At 42.0% G+C, this 26590-nt stretch overlaps 1 protein-coding gene across 2 annotated transcripts in view; it reads left to right on the top strand.

Moving 5' to 3' along the window:
- LOC109414231 (ETS homologous factor) overlaps positions 1–20683 on the top strand; it is a 43456-nt gene extending 22773 nt beyond the window's left edge. Inside the window, exons 1-2 of one of the 2 annotated variants that reach the window (XM_019688037.3) lie at positions 7522–8019; positions 19679–20683. In XM_019688037.3, the coding sequence (XP_019543582.1) occupies positions 7999–8019; positions 19679–20110 (453 nt within the window). In that variant the 5' untranslated portion in view covers positions 7522–7998 and the 3' untranslated portion in view covers positions 20111–20683. Of the gene's footprint in view, positions 1–7521; positions 8020–19678 lie in introns of those variants that run through there. The other variant, XM_019688038.3, reaches the window with a different exon arrangement.
- The last annotated feature ends 5907 nt before the right edge of the window (positions 20684–26590 follow it).

Here is a 26590-nt window from a genome sequence, read left to right as displayed (position 1 = left end):
GCACAATTCGGGTTCATAAGAAGATCAAATTTTACATGAATCGTATTAAGCGTTTAATTGTTCTCAGGATCGGCTAATGTCGACGTAAAGATCATGAGTACATATTCGACGAGAAAGGCACTATCACCACTAGGTGGATCAATCTGGGTTTTTTTTTCGTTGACTCTTTTCCAACTACACGACAGTTCTTGCGTCGTTTATGGCTGCTTTGACTTTGGTAGTCCTCAACGCTGCGCTGCCTCGGGATTATGCGCGTAACTGAGGCGACATCTGGTTGCTGAAGTCGCTCAGGTTGTACCATAGTGTTCGCCGGTACCGTGTACTGTTGATGTCGGAGAGTTTTGGGCACAACTTGATCATCACCAAGCAATGGTCAGAATCTCTGTGACCGCCTGACGTCGAAAAGCGCCGTCGATCAATCAGAACACATTTGTAGTCGATTTCCGATAATGTCTGCAATGGTTATCACCAGGTGCAACGATAAGGGAGGCTTAGAATAGCATTTTGGCTATTCTGAATAAAATCCTTCAAATAAAATCATTGATTGCATTGTATATATGCTAAAACAACATTTGAGTTCTTCGTCCCATTAAGGAAGGAAAGAGCATTGCAATAAAACCTAATAGCAAATAATTCGCTATTAAAAGAGCGATTGCAACGCAACGTCTTGAAGAAGCACCTCAAATTATAGCCACCTACAGCAAAACCACCCAATTGGAAAACTCTCCCGTTATCCACATCCAGAATGCATTCCTCCAATTAGCGTTCCATTCCATTTCACCTGGCATACGTAAATACGCAAACCGGCGAGAAGCGCCGCCACCGCCACCGTATACAGATAAGTGGTTCAACTACCTCTCGGTCGGCTCCGTCATCATCATCATCATGCACTCCAGCTAACAACGCAACGGGCAACCGGCAACAGCAGACAGCCGACAACAGGAAGGAGAATTTCCCACTATTATCGTACGCGCCACACGACTCACTTCACTCCACCTAGGTATGCATAGGTCTATATCATTGATAATGGTACAGGGAGTTCATTCATTTGCCGGCGGCTGCCTATCATGTTCCATTTCTTAATCCGAATCTCACCTGCTGTTGCAAGATCTGATGGTCTCTACAGCAACAATGAACCATTGTTCGAAGGCTACCAATATCCACAGATAAACAGACGTTGTATCCCCTTTGCCATCGTACGGACAAATCGAACATTTGGTGGGTGGTCAACCAGCAACACGGCGATATTATCGTAATTGGGTGATTATGTGCTCATAATGATGAGCTGAGTGATACGTCGGTTTATCTGTGCTATACCTATTCTCTCGTATATCACTTCTTCACGGCGTAATCCCGTGCGAGGGTGGCTTTCAAGTGCACGTAAATTGCTTTTCCCATCAATCTTGGTAGCGTTCTTTTTTCGCTAATCAACTTTCAGCTCATCATCATTTCCATCATCATCACCATCATCGTGAATCTAATCGCATATGGCTTGTCTGCTCTAGACCGGGTGGAAGTGGGAAAGAATTCTGATTTAGCTAACAGTACTCAACCCGGGTTGGGTTCATTTCAACAATTTTTCGCTGCTCCCTCGCCCCCACACCGCGCTAACAGCGCGCGAAACCATGGTCGGCGGCCGTGAGCTGAGAAAGCGGATGGAATTATTAAAAATTTACAACGCTCTGTGGAGAATTGGTGGTTTTCTCAGTTCTGCTCCACTGGCTGGCCTGGCCAAATGTGTTTCCTCTCTCTCGCTGTTCCTGTGACTACGGAATTCAATTTTCTTCGCGCTGTTGTGTGAGAAGTTCGTCATTAACTAGCGGCGCGCACGGGATGGACGGGAAATCCCTTCTCGCGTGGCCACGGCGGCGGCACGGGAAATATGAACCAATCTGCTGCTGCTGCTGTTGCTATTGGTGATGCATCTTCCATCCGTCTTGTAGGCTTAGGCTAGATCGGTCAGGAAAGGTCCGAGAAGAGGAAGCGAAATTCAACTCCCTCATTGTTGGGGAAATGAGGCACAAATATTGGGGGTAATGATTTAATTGCAATACCACCTCGTTATTACGGGAAGCGCGCTAGCATACCGCGCATATGTACTTATTTTTGAATAATTGAACCAGTCTATCGGAAGATCCGATCGTTTTCACTTTGTCGATTCAATTTCTCGCAAAAATCATAACCCACATCAGGGATTTGCATCCTAATTTTGCATTTGTAGAGTTTATTCGAAAGAGGCTCAATCAAGTTTTTTGCTTTGCGGAGCCGAAATTTATTATTTCGCAGTTACATTTACTAACTGATTTGTTAGTTTTTAGGCGGTAGTCATAACTGCTCAAGATAACTAAAACATTCATAATGATTAATCACACCACAGAGAAGGTTAAAAACTGGGAAAAAGCGCAGCAAATTTGGGAGGTATATGTTAGTTTTTGGGTACATTGAAGATACAAAAGTGAGTATCGCCAAACTGGTTGCAAACGGTTACAGCTCAATTCGTGTTTCGTGATCATGGATGAGAAATGTCATAAAAGTGTTAATTTTGTTATTTGCTAATTTCTCTGTCCTTAGCAAGAAAAGTTTATCAACGACATAAGTAATTTTCCATAAAGAATCACCATTGGCGATGTAAATAGACGAAAATTAACACCGGCAGTGGAAGAAATTGAAAAAATGTCATGAATTTTTTTTTTCATGAAATTTCGTGAATTTCCTATTATTGTTTAAGGTATTTTTTTTTTGTAGAAGAACGTTTGAAGGGGAAACATTTGTTACGACTTGTTGAAAATGTTCTGTTGTTATAATCTGTTGAAAAAGTATCTAATTCAGTAGCCACTTAACTCTACTCAAGAATATCTGCTTTATTGGGCGCGGTGGAAAAGTTTTGTCGTAATTGAACCTAGTTATTGGAACATTATACCACGGACAAACAGACGTAACAGCTTGAACGATTTTCATGGAAATCCATCGCCCAGTTCACACTACCATCACCTGGTGGAAAAGTTGCAACTATAAAAATTTAAAATGATCGTTAAAAGCGTGGTCGATGAAAATTTCGCAAGTGTTACGTCTGTTTGTCTGTAATTATACTTTATTTTACTGTAATGATATTGCAATTTCATTGTATGCATGGATTTTTTTGAATTTATGGCCTTTGGCGGATCTACTGTCTTTCCATATCACTGTCTATGCACAGTGGTCCAGGACCCAGATTTACGAAGGAAGATGCATTCCAATGATTTTGAGACGAATACAGCGGCCGTTCGCTCGTCCGCTAATCACAAAACATGACAAGCTTTTACAACTAAGAAGCAGTTATGCGTCAAATGTGTGATGTCAGTGCATTTCGCTGCACTTTAGTGACAAAGTGACGTTGAAATTAGCGAAAGATCGTAGTAGGCGTTGCCACGTGCAGACGTGTTTTGAATTGCTCGTCGCATGTATTTCGTGTGCGCTTTTTGTTTTGCGATTCTGTTGACGGTTTGGCCGGTACAATACCATGCATCCTGAAAGTTCTTCAGTGTGTGAAATAGTGTTTGTTTTATACGAAATTTCGATTGAAAGTTATATCACAGACAAACAGACGTAACACTTGCGAAATTTCCATCGACCACGCTTTTTACGATCATTTTAAATTTTCATAGTTGTGGCTTTCACAACCAGAGGCGCGCGCATCGTTTTTCTATGCGTTTGACGTTTCACACTAGCACCAGGGATGGGAATACTCACTTGCAAAGAGTTACACTCACTTGCTGTTTTCTCAGCTCAGAAGCGTGCAATCAAGAAACGATATATGGACGATTTTTGCCTTGTGGTTTTGTCTAAAAGTTTGCCGAATAGAGTAGGGTCCGCACACACATCCTAAAGTCGTGACAGAGCTGTGAAAGCGACTCTCCACGAGGTGAGTGTAATTTACATTCACCTCGTGGAGAGTTGCCTTCACAGCTCCCTCGTCACTTTGGGATTTGTGTGCGACCCCTACACTATTCGGCAAATTTTTAGCCAAAACTACAAGGCAAAAGTCGTCCATACATTGTTTCTCGATTGCACGCTTCTGACCTGAGAAAACAGCAAGTGAGTGTAACTCTTTGCAAGTGAGTGTTCCCATCCTTGACTAGCACCTTCTGTTGACGATATTCCAAAAAACACAGTGATTCGTGCAACTTTTCCACCAGGTGATGGTAGTGTGGACTGGGCGATGGATTTCCATGAAAATCGTTCAAGGTGTTACTTCTGTTTGTCTGTGGATCAGATCTGACCAAAGTTCGAAAACCAAAAATTTATGAAGCATGAAAAGTCAAGTATTAGTGGAACCACCAGATTGCAATTATCAGCTCTACGTCATCTTAGTGCCCCATTCCGGGCGAATTTCGGCATCGTTGTTGGCCGAAGACCGATCCGCCAATATCGGTAGCCTAGCACGCGTAGGAAGGTCCCAGATAGCTGCAGCGAAAACCTCTAGAGCCATCGTGGAAGCAGAAAGTGGCCACACGAGGCCAAAGCCGTGAAGAACGAGAGGAGGACATCGGCGACCATTACCAGGCCGTGAAGAACACGAAGTCACGTGGTTGGTGTAGAGCAAAGGGGCTCCGAAGAGAAAAAGAAAAGATCAGATTAGTGAGTCAGAAAGTGGAAGAAAGTGAAGGATAAGGAGAAGCCGGGAAAGGTAGGAAATAAAGTGGGAGTTGAAAAATGAATGAACTTGAGATATTCTTATGTCTTGTGCTAAAATTCCCTGTCCCGCGTTAGATTTACGGGAAGCGTGCCGACCCTAAGGCAGTTGAGTCGGAGAGTCTTTAAGACGGATTGGCTGACTCATACAGGGGATACTCAAAATAACTGGGACAGGTAAAATTTTCACTTTTCAAAAAATGTTCAACTAGCTGTAATTTTTCGAAAAGGGCATAAAATATTCTCAAATTTTTACAGTAAGTTCATCAACTAGTTGCGTATCAGTGATCCAAAATTGGAAAAGTTCGGGCTATTCAACACATTGTTAGAAAGATTCTAGGAAAAGGTATAATTATCCGATAGCCAACGTTGAGCTGTTATACCTCCGGATTCAACAAACCGAATGTAATGGAATTTTGATCATTCATGACTAATATAATGAGCTATTGAAAACATTTGACTAAGCTTAAAATTCTTTACACGAAAGAAAATTATAACGATTAGATTATTTTTCTAATATAACACCAATTTATCGAAAATTTCATCATCGATTCAAAATTCGAGATATTAATTATTGTTTATTTAAATTCCCTCTAACTGACATGAATATATTTATGTTTCGAAGCAAAACAACCAAATGGCCGGCATTAAATTGAAAAAGTAAAGGGATGCATATGAAAAATAGATAAATTTATTTAAAAAAAACATAGAATAAATGAATTCGCCATAACTTTTTTCTTATTCATAATTTCTAATTAAGTTAAATGTTTTTCAAGGTTCATTACATTAGTCATAAATGATCTAAATTTCATTGCATTCGGTCACTGGCGTAGCCACGGGGAGGATTTTCGAAACAAATTTTTTGGCGAAAAAAATTTTCGGCTGCGCCGCCATTTTGCCACCATGACGGAAAATGGATGTATATGTCCTCATTATACACAGCTGTTTATGAAATGTAATAGTCAAATAACAAAAAAGTATCATTGATCACCGAAAACCCCTCCCAGAGTAAATTTCTGGCTACGCCACTGCATTCGGTTCATTGAACCCGGAGATATAACAGCTCAAAGTTGGCTATCGGATAATTATACCCTTTTCTATAATCTTTCTAACTTCGTGAAGAATAGCCCGATGTTTTCCAAATTTGGACCACTGATACACGACTAGTTGAAGAATTTACAGGAAAAATTTGAGAATATTTGATGCTCTTTTTAAAAACTTACAGCTAGTTGAACATTTTTTGAAAAGTTAAAATTTTACCTGCCCCAGTTATTTTGAGTATCCCCTGTACCTACCACAACTTGCCGCTGGAGCTGACCTACTGATACACTTACTACACCCGATGTAACGCATCGAAAATCCAGCAAAAGTCAATGAAGTTATTTACGAATGAAATTTAGTACACAACACATCCAAAATCCCGGTATAATTTTTTTATATATTGTAGATTTAGCTCTAAACTGAAACTATTGGGGAAATCTATGAAATAGCTTCAGTAAAATCCCAGAAGATGTTTCTGAAGAACTCTTGGGAGAATTCCGGACGAAATTCTTGGAGAAATCTTGAAAACTACTCCTGGAGGAATCTTGGAAGGAATTCCTCAGAAAATACTGGAAAGAATTCCTGGAGAGATCTCGAAAAGAATGTCTGTAAAAAATTCCGTAAAGGAAAAATCCTGGAGGAATACCGGAAGAGATATATCTATAGAGGAATCCCTGGAGGAGTTCCTGGAGCAACTTCAAACGGAATTCCAGGAGGAATCTCTGGAAAAATGGAATACAGACAATAATTTCAGGATGAACCTCGGAATAATTCCAGGAGGCATACCTGAAGGAGTCCCGGGTAGAGAACTCTTGGGAGAAATTTCTGGAGAAATCGGGGGAGAATTTTTTGGAGAAATCACGGAAGGAACTCCTGGAAGAATCCCAACAAGAGCTTTTTGGGCACCTCTGAAAGAACTCATAGAGGAATCTCGAAATGAATTCTTACGCCGAAAAAAGTCCTTCATTCCTTCTATGTGCCGGACGCATTGATATTTGCTTAAGGACAAGGTATTTGGAGTACATAGTACTGGAGTACAATTTTCTCGAGCACAAATCTAGACAATCGTCAAACGTATTTTGCTGAAAATGTAACTTGAACAAAAGTTTTCCATAAGCGCGTCACATATCTTTCAAGAAACGCCATACATACATGACTCAAACAATTTGCTTTTACGTTCCATGTGTTATTATTCCTGCAATGCATAGTTTTGCCATTGAGAATTGCAGCGCATAGATTTTGGCCGGAACCATGCTTCCAGGTTTACTGTTGGTAGATTACAGTGCTACTTGAGCAGTGGCTGGTATTTTGAACACTTTTTGGATATAACTCAATCAATTAATTCCAAACAAATTGACTGGAAATTTTGGACATGGCTAGAAATTTTTGTTATGCCATACGTATCTCAGCGCGCTCCAAAAATTAGGTCAATTGGTTCAAAATTGATTTAGTTACAGCAGAAAAGTACCCAAGGTAGAAGCCCAGCTGCGATGGTTCCTCTTCCCTCGTACCTAGTTTATGAAAACCGCTTATTCGATAAAATTTACCATATTTGATGTTTATTGTAGCGATTGTCCACAATTATTAACTGAGAGCTTCTTCTGCCATGACCATTTTGCATTTGCGTATCGTATGGCAGGCACAAAGATTCTCCATGTCCAAGGAATTTCCATTACGAAAATTTCCTGGCCCGATCGGGAATCGAACCGTCACCCTCAGCATGGTCATGTTGAATTTTGGCAAACCCATGAAATCTAATTTTGAATGTGAGTAACTTACAAATCCATTAGGTAGGTACCTAAAGAAAATCGTAGCCCTAATCCAGTGAACCAATACGTGTCGCGGTAGTTGTCACTATCATCGAGCGGAAAGAAGCACCTTAATCGTCTGTCGGATGACCGAAGACGGTGGTGGCATAGGCCGCTGAGCAGCCAAGGAAACAATCATCCGTCATATGGCGTTCCGCTTGTATTTTTTGTTTCCTTTCGTTCTATGCGCCCGCCTTTTCGCTTGGTGTTGTGTTTTTCAAAGTTTCTCTTCTCCGCACCGCGACCGACCTGAGGTTCTATGCATGGTGCCGCCGCGCTACGATCATTATGTCGTCGTCATCGTCGCGTCGTCGTCGTCTGCTGGGGGGTAGCACAGCACACAGTGCAGTGGCGGCGGTTGACTCTTTGATTGCGGATGTAGCGTGCGGAGAAAATTTGTTTCCCACATTGTTGAATTTCCTCCGAATGTTGGGAAAATCGACTTCCGATCCACAGGCAAACATGTGCGTCAAGATGGATGATCGCGTGGATGATGCTGGTGGGTAGCGATTGTATTGTTGGTAATGTTATTATTCATCTTTATTTTCGAGATATTCAACCCCAGGCTGATTCATCTCGTGAATTTACAGTGTCGCATGATAGTTTTCGTCGTGTTTTTTTTTTATAATATTAAAGTACCAAGTTTCTTGAGGAGCTTTGAAACTCAATTTGACGAGACCCCTCACTGATCAACCGACCGTGACAAAGAAGCAACAATCCCAATAGACAAAATTTGGCTAGTCATCATCTGCTCATTCTTTCGTTTTGCTTCTAGGTGATCCCATAACCACTTTTTAATGAGCAGGAAATCTATTATTAATTTCCGAAACTACCGCACTTTTCGCAGTATCGAGTTTGTTTATACGATCCCGTCGTTTTTTGTGTGGCCTATACCTACGAATAGCAAACGCGGGCGGAAAGCTACGCAAGCCATAGTAGGGTTTCTTCTACGTTTCAGTTTTATTTCGTCCGGATTGTTTGTTGATTCACTTCCATAACACATCATCGCCATCCGCCGCCAACCGCATATGCTTGGCTGGTTGGTAGGTATCTGAGACGCAGTCGGGAGCCCGGCATACACAAATCGACCACCGACGCTACGCAAGCACTATTGTTGTGCACGATGTGAGATTATGGGCGTCCGGCCGGGACCCCACCCGATCAACCATTTCTTTAAAAATCTTTACATTTCTTTATAACGACCTTTAAAGACGTTCATACCGAAAATCGATAGCGATCGACATCGTTTCATAAAGAAATTTAAATAACAACCAAGTTACTTCGATATCGATTGATAAATATTTTTGACGACACATCGATATTAAAAATAGTGGGTTCTACTTTACCGACCTGTCATAATCATTCAAAAAAGCTAAAAAAAGCCACCTCACCCACCACCCACTCTTCCTGTTCATGTTTATGTTTTGATTTTTTTTTTGTAATCATTTCCTAAATTGGGAATTGAACTTACATTTATAGGAACTGGGAGATGTTATGTTTATATAGTTACTTACTGAGTCACACGGTATTACAATGATTATGGGTGGCCAAATGCATTCAAATACCCAAAAAATTACTAGCCTTTAGCAGTTTCCAAAGCCACAACAGAATTATTAAAAAATGTATCCGGCTTTGACGAACTGAATAAACATCATATTGAGAAACCATAATTAATCAAATAAAACATAATTATAATCAAATAAAGTTCGGATCTTTCACAGGGTTCCCGAACGGAGTGAGTTTTGCCGGTGAACGGAAATAACGCAACACGGGGGTGGCGTCCTACTGCCAATAAAACGACCAGAATACCTACCAATATGTATTTCTACTGATGTTGCTGTCCCGGGGAGCAATCCGGTGAGCTGTGGCCTAATCCGGACCTAGGAAGCATTTTCCATTGTATTTTCGAGCTCGGAGAAATCCAAGGAGTAACCATCTTGATTTATCCTTGGTTTCATTTTATTTTTTTCTAATTCGAGCAAAACCAAAACATTGCTCCTGTCATATGAGATATCAGAACACCTTTACTCAGTTTCACCCAACGATACCGAACAGAACGGTAAAGGAGTGTCGTGACTAATCTTTGTTCTTCGATATCAATATGCAAAGTTACGTTGATATCGGAAATTGAATATGTTCCGATAAATATTCACGAAGAAAACCAAAGTTCAAGCGACAACATGAAATTTAACGAAATTAAGTTACGTTTCGGTAAAGGTTTTTATCTTTTGACCGATAAAGGACATTTTTCAAGTTTCGTTATCGATCGATGAAGTTGTTTGAATATATGTAAAGTAATAATCAGTAAAGAATAGTCGACGTTATTCTTTATATTTTGGTAAAGAACTTTAACGAAATTTGTGAAATGGTTGACCGGGCATCATCAGCATAGCGCAACTAACATCTTGGTACACATGCCCCAATAATACTGGGATGATCTTATTTTAGTGACACCATAGGCGGATGATAGCAAAGATGGTAGCTATTTGCATCCCGACGATAATACAGGAAAACCCTATTTTTTTCGTATAATAAAGCCACAATTCAAGAGCACAAATCTAATTTCAACGGAATTTTGGAGTGTAGCTTTGACATTTATTCATCTTAAGCCAGAATTACTTGTTCGTTATCTGAAGAGAGATTTGAGACGTTTACTAAAACCAATCATTCATTTAATTCTACACCAAATTCTGATAAAATATAATAGACAATTTGCCGCCATGACGCTCGGTTCAACGGCGTAGCAAGCTTTTTCTTTTTTCTTGCTCATTCTCCTAATCAAGCACGAGAAAAAGCGGGATGCAACCTGGGGCGAATGACTCCTCTCTACATCCTTCTCTTTCTCGTGTTTGTTTAGGAGAGTGAGCAAGAAAAAAGAAAAATCTGGCTACGCCGTTGGCTCGGTTTGTAACTGCAGCTGTGCAACGTCGATTATACCCAAAGCTCGCCAGAGCTGGTCCACCTAGCGTGGTCTCTACGCCTTTTTGTGTCAACTTGGCTCATTAGCAAATACCAGGATTGTTCTCCGAGATTCTTGCATCATGCCCTAGCTACGTATTCGTACAGCTTAAGCCATTTTCAGGATGTTAAGTTCACCGTAGAGTGCAGCAATCTCGTAGTTCATTCTTCGCCAACACACACAAATTTCCTACAAGCCGCCATAGATCACTTTTAGTACTCGTTCCTCGATCACTCTTAGTGCTCGCAGGTCCTCCTCGAAGCTTTGTCCATAGAGGACCACAGGTCTCATTAGCGTCCTGCTGTATACCGCCTTACAGTCGATGAACAAGTGATGCGTATTCACGGCATATCTGGTGAATTTGCCATACGGCGAAGATCTGTTCTGTTGTCGACCGGCCGTCAAAGTAACCGGTATGATAACTTCCTACGAGCTTATTTGCTAGGTGACTGACGACGGAAGATGATCTGAGATGTGAGACTTTGTAGGCAGCATTCAAAATGGTGATCGCTCTGAAGTTCTCACATTCCAAATGGTCGTCAGATTACTACTTTCTTCCAGTCCTCCGGTAGCTGTTCGTTTTCCCAGATCCTGACTATGAATCGGTGAAAACAGGTGGCCTACTCTTCTGGAGGATCGACTGAGGGTTTTAATCTACGATTTAAACGGCTACGCAGTCTTGTAATTTGGGAAAACGAGGTTTATTATTTGCCCGACGTTTCGACACTGGGGTTGATGACACAAAACCCCAGTGTCGAAACGTTGGGCAAATAATAAACCTCGTTTTCCCAAATTACAAGACTGCGTAGCCGTTTAAATCGCAGGTGGCCTACTTTTCTGGACCCATCTTGATCAGTTCAGCTGTGATACCACCCTTACCAGCTGCTTTGTTGGTTGTAAGCTGGTGAATGGCATCTTTAACTTCCCTCAGCGTGGGAGTTGGCTCATTTCCGTCCTCTGTTCCATTGACGTAGTCGTTTCCTTCGTTGTCGTGGTCTCCCGTGCCTACGTCCTCCACGCCATTCAGGAGCTCATCGAAGTGCTGCTGCCACCTTTCGAACACCTCAAGTCCGTCCGTCAAGAGGCCTCCGTCCTTATCCCTGCATATTTCGGCTCGCGGCCGTTACGTGTTTCATGGGAACGGCACAGCAGTTCCATTTCTTCGCACTCCGCTTCTTCCATGCGGCGCTTTTTCCGCCGAAAGAGGCGGATCTGCTGTTTCCGCTTCTATTTGTAACGTTCCACGTTCTGGCGTATTCCTTGCTGCAGCATTACTGCCCGTGCTGCGTTATTCTCCTCCAAAATCGCTCTGCACTCCTCCTCGAACCATTCGTTTTGTCGACTTCTTTCAACGTACCCGATGGTGCTCTCGGCAGCGTCGTTGATGGCTGCTTTTACTGTTCTCCAGCAGTCCTGTAGAGGGCCCACCTCTTGCTCGCTCTCGTCTGGCAACGCTGCCTCGAGATTCTGCGCGTATGCTGAGGCGACATCCGGTTGCATCAGTCGCTCTTGGTTCTACTGTAGCGGTCGCCAGTAGCGTAACATTATTGATGACGGAAAGTTTTGAACGCAGTTTGACCATCAGCACTATAGATAGATCGGAGTCGATGTTAACGCCACGATAGGTCCTAACATCGAGTATGTCGGAAAAGTGCCGTTGGTCAATCAGGACGTGGTCAATTTGCGATTCCGTCTGCTGTAGTTATCTCAAGGTGTACTGATAGGGGAGGCTGTGTTGGAAAAGGTGCTACGTATGACCATGTTTTTGGAAGCGGGGAAATCAATGAGTCGTAAGCCGTTTTCGTTCACCAGCTGGTGGGCGCTGTACTTTCCAATCGTCGGTCTGAATTCCTCCTCCTGGCCTACCTGAGCATTTAGGTTACACTATGATGATCTTGATGGCGTGTCTTTGACTGCGGTTGTACTCGCGCGTCGATCTGCATGAAAAATGCGTCTTTGGCATCATCAGTGCTTTCGGAGTGAGGGCTGTGCACGTTTATTAGGCTGAGGTTGAAGAATCAGCCCTCGATCCTCAACCTGTACAATGCCAAGGGAGGGGTTTTTTTTCAAACACACCACCCCCTCCCCCCCCTTGAGCACGGGCTTGATGTTGCTCATCACGATAAATGCTGTTCCCAGTTCACGTGTGTTGCCGCAACTCTGGTAGATGGTATGATTACCTCTAAACGTTCGCACCACGGATCCTGTCCAACACACCTGCAGCGCTACGATGCCGAACCCGTGGACCTTCAGTAGATCGGCAAGTTCTTTTTGTTCGCTGGAGTCGGTGTCGTTGGTCTCGGTTCGTGTTATTCTGTTGTTGATTTTCTGTTACAATGGTTTTTACGGCTGGCTCGTAGGGTCTGAAACCAATTAGCGTCGGCGTCGGTGGTGTAGTGGTAAGCGTGGTTGCCTCTCACCCCAGTCGGTCCGGGTTCAATTCCCGTCGACGCCGAAGGGATTTTCTGAGACATAAAATCCGTGATCACGCCTTCCCTCGTATAGGAAGTAAAGCCGTAGGTCGGAATTTAAGGCTCCTAGACCCAGCCAACGTAAAACACAACTGGTGCCGCACGGTGCTAGTTGGCCAGAAAAAAATGAAGAAGAAGAAGAAGAAGAAACCAATTAGCTTAGAGCTTAGAGTCATTCCATGGCACTCGGACGTTGATCAGCCGCCCCTAACATGGGGATCGGACGTTGTTGTGAGCCGCTCCTTCTGAAGAACGGACGGTAAGATCTTATTGTTTTAAGGAAATTATAGTTCTTTCACAATAGTTATACAAGGCATGAAAGCTAATCTACACAGATAAAAATAATGAGGTTTACACTGCCGTGAATCGCATATCAGTCCCATCTTTGCTGGATTTCCTATGCAAATGGGACAGATATGCGATTCAGGACAGTACACGTCATGTAAACTTCATTTTAGTCATGTAAAATTCCAGTTATGATGGTTTACATGATATATCATGTAAATTTGTGTTATTTGTCATGAAAAAACTCTGAGTCATGCTGAATTACATGACATATAATGGAAGTTTACATGATATTTCATGAGATTTACATGACATGTCATGTAAGCTTCTGTGTAATCCCACGCTCCAATCATTTGCATTATATGTCACATAAATTTACACTATCTTTTCGATCTGTGTATAAATTAATAACTGATACCAAATTGCCATTTGAAATTTGGCAAGGTGCAAGAATGAACTCGATCGTTATTGGTCGGTGCTCTGTTAAATGGAAATTACATAGATAAAAACCTAGAAAAAAGGAAAAGGATTACTCAAGATTCAAAACTCCTTCCAAGTAAGCGTCAAGTTTGTGGGCCTGTGACCCTAGTGAATCAATCTGCTCACATCCATTCCAGCAAACCACGTATGTGCTTCAGCTTCATCTCTTCCGATCGTCTACCGGATGTAATTTCTTCGCTTATATCTACACCTACATAGCGTCGGTTGTTCGTAGAACGTCATTACTGGAGCTACTGTGGTGATCTTCCTTCCTGGTAGATACAGTCAAAAGCAGGTCGATACATAGTTATTTAATTATCCTATTAAGAAGCGTCACTTCCCGGACGTTTTTTTATTGGCATTACGTCGTGTATCTAGCTTCTTAGGTTATCCTTTTATAATCATCCGAAATTGATGACCGGTTTATGTCTTCTTATTGCCTCCCACATAGGAACAAAAGTGAAATACATTCCATGAACGGGACGTAATATGCAGTATGCTTGATTACATATGAATCAAAAAAATTAAAGCTGAAATATAAAAATTAAAAATTAAAAATAATTCCTATTCACTTATCAATCAGCACACTACGAATACAACAAACGCACGTGCTGTTTTATACGCAACTAAGCTCTCTATGTCGTTCTTCAGAACATTCGAACCAAAAATAGCATGCACTTTGCAGACCAAACATGACACTCTGACAGCGTGACATCCGTAGAATTTCCATCAAAATATCGCTTCCATCGAACATCCAGCTCAAATACAGAGCGTTATAATGTAACAAATTCGGATGGTTGTTCCAATGCAGTTCTGAAGTCTGACGACAAGACGGGATGAAGGCGCCATCAACAACATCGGTGATGACGATCGCGCGGGAAAACTCTTTCCGGCATTCATATTTTGGCTACCAATATGGACATCGAAGGAACCGCACCGCACCACACACCAGCGCACTAGCTGGCGCTCCTCCAGTGCCAACTGAGTTGTTGATGATTTTCTTTTAGCGCTCATGGCTTGACACTCTTTCGTCCCGATGCGGTGATGGGAAGCTGAAGTAGGCGAGGGCAAATGCACAAATAGAGAATCGCTTCAATAAATATGAGCTGTTGGGGTAAAACGGTCAACTTCCTTAACTTCCTGATGATGAATGTTGTTAGACATAAAAGACAATTCACACCATCTTCAGCCAAAGCCTGCACAGACTGAACACATTTTACATACATTAGACAACGGACAACACAGAGAACACTCGCCTTATGTTGTCTTTTTCCTCCTGGAAGATCGAGTCCTAGCTATTACTATCGACTACCCTTTGGACTCAAGCTCCTTGAAAGTAAGGGGGCCTGCCCAACTTGCTGTTGGTCGGCCCGCCATACTCTTTGAAGTACAAATACGAATCGGGAGATCATGTACGACGAAGTGTTAGGGTTAGAGTTCTCAGTGGGAGTGGAGATGTTCGGCTTTGCTGACGGCATTACGCTCGAAATCTACGGTGAGTCGATCGAACAAGTACAGTTGACTACCACCCACTCGATCAAGGTTGTGGAGGCGTGGATGAGGTCCAGGAAATTGGAGTTGGCTCACCACAAAACTGAGGTAATGGTTGTGAACAACCGGAGCAGCAAGCGGTGATCAGTGTAGGCGAATGCACTATCACGTCGAAGCGCTCCGTCAAACACTTGGGCGTAATGATCGACGATAAGCTCACCTTCGGTAGCCACGTTGATTACGCCTGTAAAAGAGCCGCCACAGCTATAGTAGCACTGCCCCGGATGATGTCCAATAGCTCTGCGGCGTACGCCAGTAAGCGCAAGCTTCTGGCTAGTGTCGCTACGTCCATATTAAGGTATGGCCGCCCGGCGTGAGGCACTGCGCTCAGTACCGAAACCTACCGTGGTAAGCTGGAAAGTACTGCTTATGTGCCTGAGGGTCACTGCGTCATCACTGGAATGGTGCCTATCGGCATCCTTATCAGGGAGGACATGGAGTGCTTCGAAATGCGTGGCACAAGAGGCATACGCAGGACTGCCAGGATGGCCTCCATGGTCAAATGGCAGCGCGCGTGGGACAGCTCCACCAAAAGAAGGTGGACCAATAGGTTGATACCAAGGTTAGACAGTTATGGATTAAAAGGCGCCATGGGGAAGTAACATCCCACCTGACACCGGTCCTTTCAGGCCATGGTTGCATCCGACAGTATATACACCGTTTCCGGCATGCGGGTTCTCCCAAATGTCCAGTTTGTGCTGGTTTAGAGGAAACGGTGGAACACATTTTGTTCGTGTGCCCGCGTTTTCGCACAATGCGTGACCGTATGCTTGTCACATGCGGGGAGGACACAACTCCGGACAATCTTGTCCAGAGGATGTGAAGGGATGCGTTTGGCTGGAATGCCGTTTCAACGGCTATCACCCACATCGCCTTGGAGCTACAGATGAGGTGGCGCGTGGACTCGGAGAATGTCTAGTTCAGATACGGTACAAGAGGTGGTCCAGGGGTTCGGAATCGGCTTCGTAGGTCATACCGATGCCCTGCGGTCGATACAGCGATTAAGTTGCCGCGAAGAGGAAGTCTTGGTAGCGTTATTGTTGTGGCCTCGGACTGCTGGGTTAGACCCGAGCTAGCGGTTGGAAAGGGGTCCCCAGTAAGGGCCGGGGCAGTTGGAGACCCTACTGTCAGCAACCTTCTGGTGCAGCTGATAGGGCCTGAAGGGTAGTGATACCCTTGCCTTCATCAGGTCAGATTTGGTTGCACATAGGCATCAGTTCTTAATGTCTGCAAAACAGTTGATACGCGTGCGTAGGTTTTTTTTATTCTTCAACCACTTTACCTAATTTACAGCTCTTTTGTCCACTAGGGCACTGCGTGAGCGATTTCAATTGGCAGCTGCACTTACACTTTGTACAGCGCCTAAATGTATTCTATTTTAATTCTACTATATCGAACTGGTGCCTTTGCGCTGCTGTCACTTTGCTACCCTGTCCATGGTAGAATGATGAGCACGAGGATGTTGATGTGTGGCTGTTGTTCCTTTTCCAGTCCGATTATGGGTCCATTACGAGTTGCCGTTAGCCAATATAAAAGTTTCCGGGTCCATTAGAGCATATGCTCAGAAGAGGGTCAGGTGTCATCCGCTCTCGGAGGGAAGAGCAACTGACGAAAAATTGCGCAAGTGCCGGGGCTGGGTCCAAACCCATGACCATCCACTTATGAAGTGAACGGGTGGCCACTACGCTACGGGCCCCGACATAGGGCGTGGGGTTGACCCTGCCCGCCTTTTGAGGACGAAGGAAGTGGTGAGGACCACTCAGGAAACTAGCTAAGCGCCAGCATGCTACCGTGATGGACTCTCCAAAGCGAGTCATCGATGTTCGTTGCTGTGGGATACGCAGCTAACTTTGAGGGTGCGATGTGCACCAGCCCCTCTCTGAAGCAATGCCTTCTTGGTGGTTCGGAAGAAAGCCGATGGGTTTAGTGACCATAGGAATGATGTTTAGTGGGTCGAGGAGGGAGTAGTCCTGGCTTTTAATTTTGTTGTAGAAGACGGCCTTAACCCCACACTACCCGGGCCTTCCTGTTCGGGTATCTGTTGATAAGATTTCCCCCTATGGTTTAGAAGAAGAAAAAAAGACCGCGGAAGTAAAGTAACGGAATCCCACTTGTCCACGTACACATCCTTCCAACAATGTTGCTCGGAGTGATATTTCTACCGCATAAAACAAAACCTTTGTATAACGGCAACTAAGACCGGTATCACGATTACTTAGTATGTATTTTATGGCTAAAATAGTATCATTACTTAATAAGGAGGTTCGTATTACCCCGATCTCACCTACCTTCATGGAACGCTGTGCTGTGAGCAGTCGTCTGCTGGATCCAACGCCATTCCCCTGCGAACGAAGAAAAACATACAAAAATAAAACGGAAATCCTTTCGAAGCCCCTCCCGTTCGCACTCGGGAAGAGCGTAGTACATATGGAGTTGGCAGTTTCCCATGCCTTCCGTCGTCATCGTCGTCGATCGCGCGGCCTCATCATGGGACTACGATGATGTCGTCACTATTGTTATGCCGTTGTGCCTGACTCGCCGTCATTCAGAGGAAAACAGCTGGGTTTGCGGTACAGATGTAATCTAATTATTTTAATCCGGTTGCTTCGATGTCCACCATGCAAAATAAGACCTGAAAACGGATCTCTACACAACGCTTTTCAAAAGGTGGTGGCATTGACGATGAATCAATTAGAAAAGGGTTCATTGCGGAAGTATCCCATCCCATCCAGTTTAAAGGATAGTTAAACTTGAAAGATCTGGGAAGTAGGGAAACTTTTTTCCTATTTTTTTTTCAGAAATAATAGATTTTTTCTAGATTTTTTATATACACAGTTTGTGGCTAAAGATTGGATTACACCTACTGCGTCAATGTGCTCTACGCCCGTTGAACCACCGCTTTGCCCCGCGGGATACCCACCAAATCCACATGCTGCGTGCTACCTGTTCGACCTGGCGCTCTGGGTTGGTTGCTGTGGTTCAACTTCCGGCACTGCAAGCGCGAAATGATCTACTTTTTGCGTGCGTGCGAGAAACACCGTATACACCTAAACCTTGTTTTACGTCCACTATTGGCTTAGCGAAAAAAATTTCTACCGGCAAAATAATGATCAAAATACACATTTTTATATTTTTGTACACTTCTCCTAATCATGAAGACGTTTTAAAAAATATATAACTGTTGAGTTTGCTCATTGTCTTAGCGGTAGAATTTTTTGTCGCTTAGCCAAGCATGGACGTAAAAAAAGGACGAGGTGTACCTTATTTACGCTTGCAGCAAATAAATCTACCGTGTGTGGACTGCGAGTACAGGAACCGACGACCTTGTAATGTGGGTTTTCCGTTATTTATTTGAAAATAGCATTTTCCCGGATGCTGCGAGCGCGCGAAACAACTGTGAGAGAAGCACGTGGCCGGATGATGACGCTTCTGGCTGGCTCTCGAACAGTGCAACCCGCATAGTCAGAATGCGTTCCGGTGAGGAAAAGTTAACTTCCATCAAAGCAGGTCATGACGGCGGAGATGCACGAACCGGAAATGGACATTCAAAATGCTCCATAATCATAGCGGGCATTAACTGTACATCTGAGTGTAATTTCCCCTGTTTTGGATTAGCTATCAGACGTCGCGTCGTCGCCGAGCCGGTGCGGTCGCCCGGTCTAATAGCGCTTTTCCTTTCTTTTCAAGCGCGTTCAACTTGAGCTCACCGGGAAGCTGCACAATGGACGATACCAATTCCGGGCTGTTTGAATCGTGTGTTCTCATTGAACTCTGTTGTTGCTTTGGCGGGAAGTGAAAGAGAATAGTGGAATGTGTCGCATGAATCGAGTACAAAAACAAGCCAATGATAAAATCTGTTTACGCTCTTTTGCGGCAGAATACACTATTCTAAACGAAATAAGTCGATACACGTGTTTAAAAGTATAGACTTGTTTTAATTTTTGTTTTGCAAAAATGGAACTGTTTTCAAATAGTCGTATTTTTTGTATATTGCTAGGTATGGATCCCAAACGGAATCACTCAAATAATTACAGTTCAGTGCAATTTTTCTTTGACCAGAATGATAAAGAAATTTTGCAAGGCTCCATTTGATTTGATGTATTTCCTCTGTACTCGGGTTCAAGAAAAATGCAACGCCAGAAGTTCTAGATCAATTTAACCCTATGTTGGGGCCTGTACTACGTCATCATGGTGTGCCTATAGGCTTGCCTATAGGTGCTATAGCTTAATATCTTAGGATGGTTAAAGAAATGTTTTTTTTATTTTGAAACTATTCAATTCACTTCAAATTTAAGTGTAGTTTTCTAAACCCGCCAAGCCTCAATCGTTTCAAGCATTTCCCATTCCCCACACAATTTAAAAATTGGAGCAATTCAATAACCGTTTATTATTTTCTCTCGCTCATCTTACAGATTCCGGCCAAACAGCAGAAAACCACAATGCAGGTAGAAAGTGCAGCAAAGTGGCGCGTACCGCCGCTGGATCTATCCGCCGTCAGTGTGCTTTCGAACGAAAGCGATCGCCGGTGGAGTAATAATCACGGACTCCATCATGGCTCCGGCCAACCCCCGCTTCCACCACCGCCAAAGAAGATCCAGTACGGTGCCGACGGTTTACCGATTGATCCCCGGGATTGGACCCGCGCCAACGTGTGGACCTGGCTCATTAACCTCGCCCAATCCGAAGGGTTGGACATCAGCCCCGAGCTGGCACAGAAGTTTCCCATGAATGGGAAAGCCCTCTGCCTCATGAGCTTGGACATGTACCTCAGCCGAGTTCCGGTGGGCGGAAAGATGCTCTACCGGGATTTCCGGGTGCGGCTTGCTCGAGCCATGAGCTTATAGATCTGTGTTTCAGCTGCATACTATGCCCAACAAATGGCAATAATAAAGATGCCCAAATCTCCTCAGTAATGTTATGAGTATTTAGAAATAAGTGTGTTAAATCCAAGTGTTTCGACAATGCATTATATTTTTTCTAGACTAGTGGTTACCAATTTAGCTGACTTCCAAAGTTCCACAATGTGTTGCGAAATGCATCAGAATGTTTATCAAATCTCAAATATATAGCAAAACTACTAATTTAGCCCAAATACATCAAACCAATATACTTAAATTTATCCTGTAAGAAAAAGCATCAATTTGAATGATGCTCAGTATTTTTTTTTTCTACTATCCTATCGTATATCTTTTGAAGGTACATTTTCGTGGGAATTTGTTTGTGTATATACGGTTGCTAGGAATAAGTAATCTAGTCAATAAATCATTTTCAAAAATTGCCTTTGTTTAGATACTGAAAGAAAACAACCATTAACATCTTTATATATACAGATAGGTAATTTTGACTACAACATCGCAATGCTTGTTTCATGCCGGTGACTCTCTAACCTCGGTTGTGCCAATGTTGCGCTAAAGGATGTTTTCGAGCACCAGACAATCGTATAATTATTCCGAAGTAAGCAAGCTGCTCAAGCCGTAATGCATGCATAAATACGATTTATATAAAGCAAGCATTACTGTGTATGTACAATTAAAGATGCACTAAAGAGGGAAAGGGCCCCAACAATGCTTAATTAAAGTTAGCTATAATTGGGGCCCTTTCCCACTTTAGTTGAACTTTAATTGTACATGCTTTATACAGGGTGTTTGTTTCCGGAGTGCAGATATTTTTAGGGTGAATAGGTCTCCATGAGTTATGAAAAAGTGCCCAAGGAACATGGGGTCGGAAATCACTGCTAAGTGAGTTAATCACATTTTAAGTTTTTTAATTTTGCTCATCTTTGAAACCCTCTATCTACTAAACCATGGTTTCCCAAACTGTGGGTCGCGACCCCCCAGGGGGGTCGCCAGCGTTCATCCAGGGGGTCGCGAGGGACAGTAAAATATTTTACTGCAACAGACAACAAATGAGGGAATCTCTATGGGGGGTCGCGAAAACTACATTACCTGGAAAAAGGGGGTCGCGCGGTCTGAAAGTTTGGGAACCTATGTACTAAACTATCAGTCGTACCATCAATGTCAACGCTCGAATTGAAAGCTAATGACTTCTACTATCTTAGTCTCTTGGACGTGAACTTTGTAAAATGAGTCTAAAAGGCTTAAATTTTCAAAACATTGCAAAACATGTCGAAAAAACAGCTCTTTTTCAGACATTTTTGATGATTTTAATATGAAAACAAAACTTCTGTTAAAAAAGTTCTTCTACAAAACACGCATGAACTTGTTCTCTAAAAATGTTTCTTTGACAGCAAAACTCTATCTTTTGTAGATTAGCTAGAAAATGATTTTGAAAATATCGCTCCAAATTGCATCAACACCATGCCAAAATAATGGTCATCACCCCATCCGTTCGTGCGTTCGTGTGATGTTGCTCTACGGTATGAGGACGACGGCAGCTGCTGGTGCTGCCTTCGCGAACAGAGAACGAGTTCGCTCTTTGTCGCGTTGTATCCCCGCCTGTGGAACATTTCGAGGCGGAGTGTGGCTTCTGTGCCATATTCAGTTTGACGCGCACTATACACTTGTTTTGGACGGAGCGAAAGCGCTGACAAAAGTGTATTTACAAGAGCATCCCTTTAAATCCTTCGCACTCGTAGGGTAGGTAATCAAAATTTGAACCAAATTGCGGCTTCCTGAAGCAGTGCAAATTTTAAGTGATTTTTTCTCCCACATGGAAATAATTTACTACGGAAAAATCGTATGTACATGAAAGCCACAGGTATAAGCTTTCTGTTAAATGATAAAAAGTTTGTATTTGCACCGAATTTCATTGAAATATTTGATTTTTCATCAACAATGATTTTAATCTTAATTTGAACCATCGTAATCATAATTTGAACCAATTTTAATCTTAATTTGAACTACTGGCGGCAGCAGCTCGAGCAACTCACAAAACAGCCAATTCCATGTTAAACAATGAAAAATCACATGAATCTGCTAATTCTCATACCTATTTTTCATTAGGCAGTGGAATCTCATCTCAGAATGTTCGAAATTCTTTAGGAATTTGGAAACTAAATTTGGATGTTTTCATCCCCCAAGAGTAAACAAAGCAACCACTAGCGCAATCTACAGGTCAACACTAGAAGCTCACCCCCCGTTTACTAGTTCAAATTTAGATTACAAATGGTTCAACTTAAGATAACATTCTCCAAGTAAGAATCACTTAAATTTGATAATTTTATGACAAATAATGCGGAATATTATTCGGTTGGTCGATTCTACGATAAATAAGCTTTCATTTGACGTGTTCACATATTGCGTGTGATACAATGCATGAGCTGTACGACTGCACCGAAAATGTGCTTTTTCTTGGGGGAAATGGATGAAATCACAGTGATTTTTCAATTGCCTGTTTTCCATGACAAAAACGCTTTTTTCAATGCTTTTAAAATCCATGTTATCAGGTTATATTACGAAAAGCTGTTTAACATCTTTTTCGGGACAATATTTGCCTGAAAAGTACGTCTTTTTAATGAATTTTAAAATGGTTCAAATTAAGATTACAATTTGACTAGTTCAAAGTTTGATTTCTTACCCTAGCTCTGCTGCGGTGCTGTTCAGATGGGGAGGTCTATGCGTGCGGGAATTTAGAGCATGCACTAGAGAATGCACTTATTCAATGCATTTTCAAATGCACTTATTAGGCCATATGAATAAAGTTGAGTAAATGCTCTTTACTAAATCTATGTGAAGCCATGGAGCAAATCTCTGTGAAACTTCATAGAGATCTGAGTAAAGAGTATTTACTCAGCTTTATTCATATGGCCTATTGTATTATGTGTAGCGTTATCTTCTTCTTATTACTGGTATAACATCCCCAATGGAACAGAGCCTGTTTCTCAGCTCAGCTGATAAACATGCAGCAAAAATTTGCGGGATTTCAAGGTTAATAATGCGCATAAGAAATCTGGGAAATAAATTAAACATTTTAGAAGAAGTTGTTGATTTTTAGAGAACGTTGGGGATTTTTAGGAGATATTGAGGATGTTGTAGGAAACTTAGGAATCATGAGGGTCGTCATGGGAAATGATGCTTTTGTGAAGTCTAAGCATTAAGTTGGACATTTTAGGAGAAGTTGGGGAAATTTAGGGAACATTGGGGATTTTTAGGAGATATTGAGGATGTTAAGGGAAACCTAGGAATCATGAGGGTCTTCATGGAAAATGACGCCTTTGTGAAGTCTAAGCATTAAGTTGGACAATTTAGGAGAAGTTGGGGATTCTTAGGGAACATTGGAGATTTTTAGGGAACATTGGGGATTTTTAGGAGATATTGAGGATGTTAAAAGAAACTTAGGAATCATGCGGGTCTTCATGAGAAATGACGCCTTTGTGAAGTCTAAGCATTAAGTTGGACATTTTAGGAAAAGTTGGGGATTTTTAGGGAACATTGGGGATTTTTGGGGAACATTGGGGATTTTCAGGAGATATTGAGGATGTTAAAGGAAACAAATGACGCCTTTGTGAAGTCTAAGCATTAAGTTGGACATTTTAGGAGAAGTTGGGGATTTTTAGGGAATATTGGGGATTTTCAGGAGATATTGAGGATGTTAAGGGAAACCTAGGAATCATGAGGGTCTTCATGGAAAATGACGCCTTTGTGAAGTCTAAGCATTAAGTTGGACAATTTAGGAGAAGTTGGGGATTCTTAGGGAACATTGGAGATTTTTAGGAGATATTGAGGATGTTAAAGGAAACTTAGGAATCATGAGGGTCTTAATGAGAAATTATGCTTTTGTGAAGTCTAAGCATTAAGTTGGACATTTTAGGAGAAGTTGGGGATTTTTAGGGAACATTGGGGATTTTTAGGAGATATTGAGGATGTTAAAGGAAACTTAGGAATCATGATGGTCTTCATGGGAAATGACGCCTTTGTGAAGTCTAAGCATTAAGTTGGACATTTTAGGAGAAGTTAGGGATTCTTAGGGGACATTGGGGATTTTAGGGAACATTGGGGATTTTCAGGAGATATTGAGGATGCTAAAGGAAACTTAGGAATCATTAGGGACGTCATGGGAAATTATGCTTTAGTAAAGTCTAATCATTAAGTTGGACATTTTAGGAGAAGTTGGGGATTCTTAGGGAACATTGGGAAATTTAGGGAACATTGGGGATTTTTAGGAGATATTGAGGATGTTAAGGGAAACCTCGGAATCATGATGGTCTTCATGGGAAATGACGCCTTTGTGAAGTCTAAGCATTAAGTTGAACATTTTAGGAGAAGTTAAGGATTCTTAGGGAACAATGGCGTCATTTGTTTCCTTTAACATCCTCAATATCTCCTAAAAATCCCCAATGTTCCCTAAAAATTCCCAACTTCTCCTAAAATGTCCAACTTAATGCTTAGACTTCACAAAGGCGTCATTTCTCATGAAGACCCTCATGATTCCTAAGTTTCCTATAACATCCTCAATATCTCCTAAAAATCCCCAATGTTCCCTAAAATCCTCAATGTTCCCTAACAATCCCCAACTTCTCCTAAAATGTCCAACTTAATGCTTAGACTTCACAAAGGCGTCATTTGTTTCCTTTAACATCCTCAATATCTCCTGAAAATCCCCAATGTTCCCTAAAAATCCCCAACTTCTCCAAAAATGTCCAACTCAATGCTTAGACTTTACAAAGGCGTCATTTGTTTCCTTTAACATCCTCAATATCTCTTGAAAATCCCCAATGTTCCCTAAAAATCCCTAACTTCTCCGAAAATGTCCAACTAAATGCTTAGACTTCACAAAGGCGTCATTTGTTTCCTTTAACATCCTCAATATCTCCTAAAAATCCCCAATGTTCCCTAAAAATCCTCAATGTTCCCTAAGAATCCCCAACTTCTCCTAAAATGTCCAACCTAATGCTTAGACTTCACAAAGGCGTCATTTGTTTCCTTTAACATCCTCAATATCTCCTGAAAATCCCCAATGTTCCCTTAAAATCCCCAACTTCTCCTAAAATGTCCAACTTAATGCTTAGACTTCACAAAGGCGTCATTTCTCATAAAGACCCTCATGATTCCTAAGTTTCCTATAACATCCTCAATATCTCCTAAAAATCTCCAATGTTCCCTAAGAATCCCCAACTTCTCCTAAATTGTCCAACTTAATGCTTGGACTTCACAAAGGCGTCATTTTCCATGAAGACCCTCATGATTCCTAGGTTTCCCTTAACATCCTCAATATTTCCTAAAAATCCTCAATGTTCCCTAAAAATCCCCAACTTCTCTTAAAATGTCCAACTTAATGCTTAGACTTCACAAAAGCATAATTTCCCATGAAGACCCTCATGATTCCTAAGCTTCCTTCACGGTGTGTCTGGTAGAAGAAATTACAAAAAAAATAGGCATCGCTAATTTTTACGCTACGTGAAAGTTGACGCTACCAGCTTCCATTCAAGCCTAACATCGAAATATTCTATCGGGGGAACTTTTTCATACAAAAATTGGGTATGTTTGTTAAGTAGAAATAGGGATTAATTTGGAACCGTTCATTTTGTATGGGGAAAAACAGTATTCTGAAAAAGTTGTTCGGGATCCCTCGGTGGATTTTTTTTAGGGACCCTGCAAATGAAAGCTGAAAGCCTCTATTTTTGAATAGCGAAAAATTTGACTATGCCCATTTTTTTGTTATAAACTTTTCCCATACACACGCCGTGTCCTTTAGCATCCTCAATATCTCCTAAAAATCCCCAATGTTCCCTAAAAATCCCCAACTTCTCTTAAAATGTCCAACTTAATGCTTAGACTTAACAAAGGCGTCATTTCCCATAAAGACCCTCATGATTCCTAAGTTTCTTTTAACATCCTCAATATCTCCTAAAAATCCCCAATGTTCCCTAAAAATCTCCAATGTTCCCTAAGAATCCCCAACTTCTCCTAAATTGTCCAACTTAATGCTTAGACTTCACAAAGGCGTCATTTTCCATGAAGACCCTCATGATTCCTAGGTTTCCCTTAACATCCTCAATATCTCCTAAAAATCCCCAATGTTCCCTAAATTTCCCCAACTTCTCCTAAAATGTCCAACTTAATGCTTAGACTTCACAAAAGCATCATTTCCCATGACGACCCTCATGATTCCTAAGTTTCCTACAACATCCTCAATATCTCCTAAAAATCCCCAACGTTCTCTAAAAATCAACAACTTCTTCTAAAATGTTTAATTTATTTCCCAGATTTCTTATGCGCATTATTAACCTTGAAATCCCGCAAATTTTTGCTGCATGTTTATCAGCTGAGCTGAGAAACAGGCTCTGTTCCATTGGGGATGTTATACCAGTAATAAGAAGAAGATAACGCTACACATAATACAATAGGCCATATGAATAAAGCTGA

This window comes from Aedes albopictus, chromosome 2, assembly GCF_035046485.1.
Source record: "Aedes albopictus strain Foshan chromosome 2, AalbF5, whole genome shotgun sequence".
Classification (NCBI taxonomy): domain Eukaryota; kingdom Metazoa; phylum Arthropoda; class Insecta; order Diptera; family Culicidae; genus Aedes; species Aedes albopictus.
The sequence above is the reverse complement of the archived record's forward strand: the minus strand, read 5'-3'. Positions and strand labels throughout refer to the sequence as shown.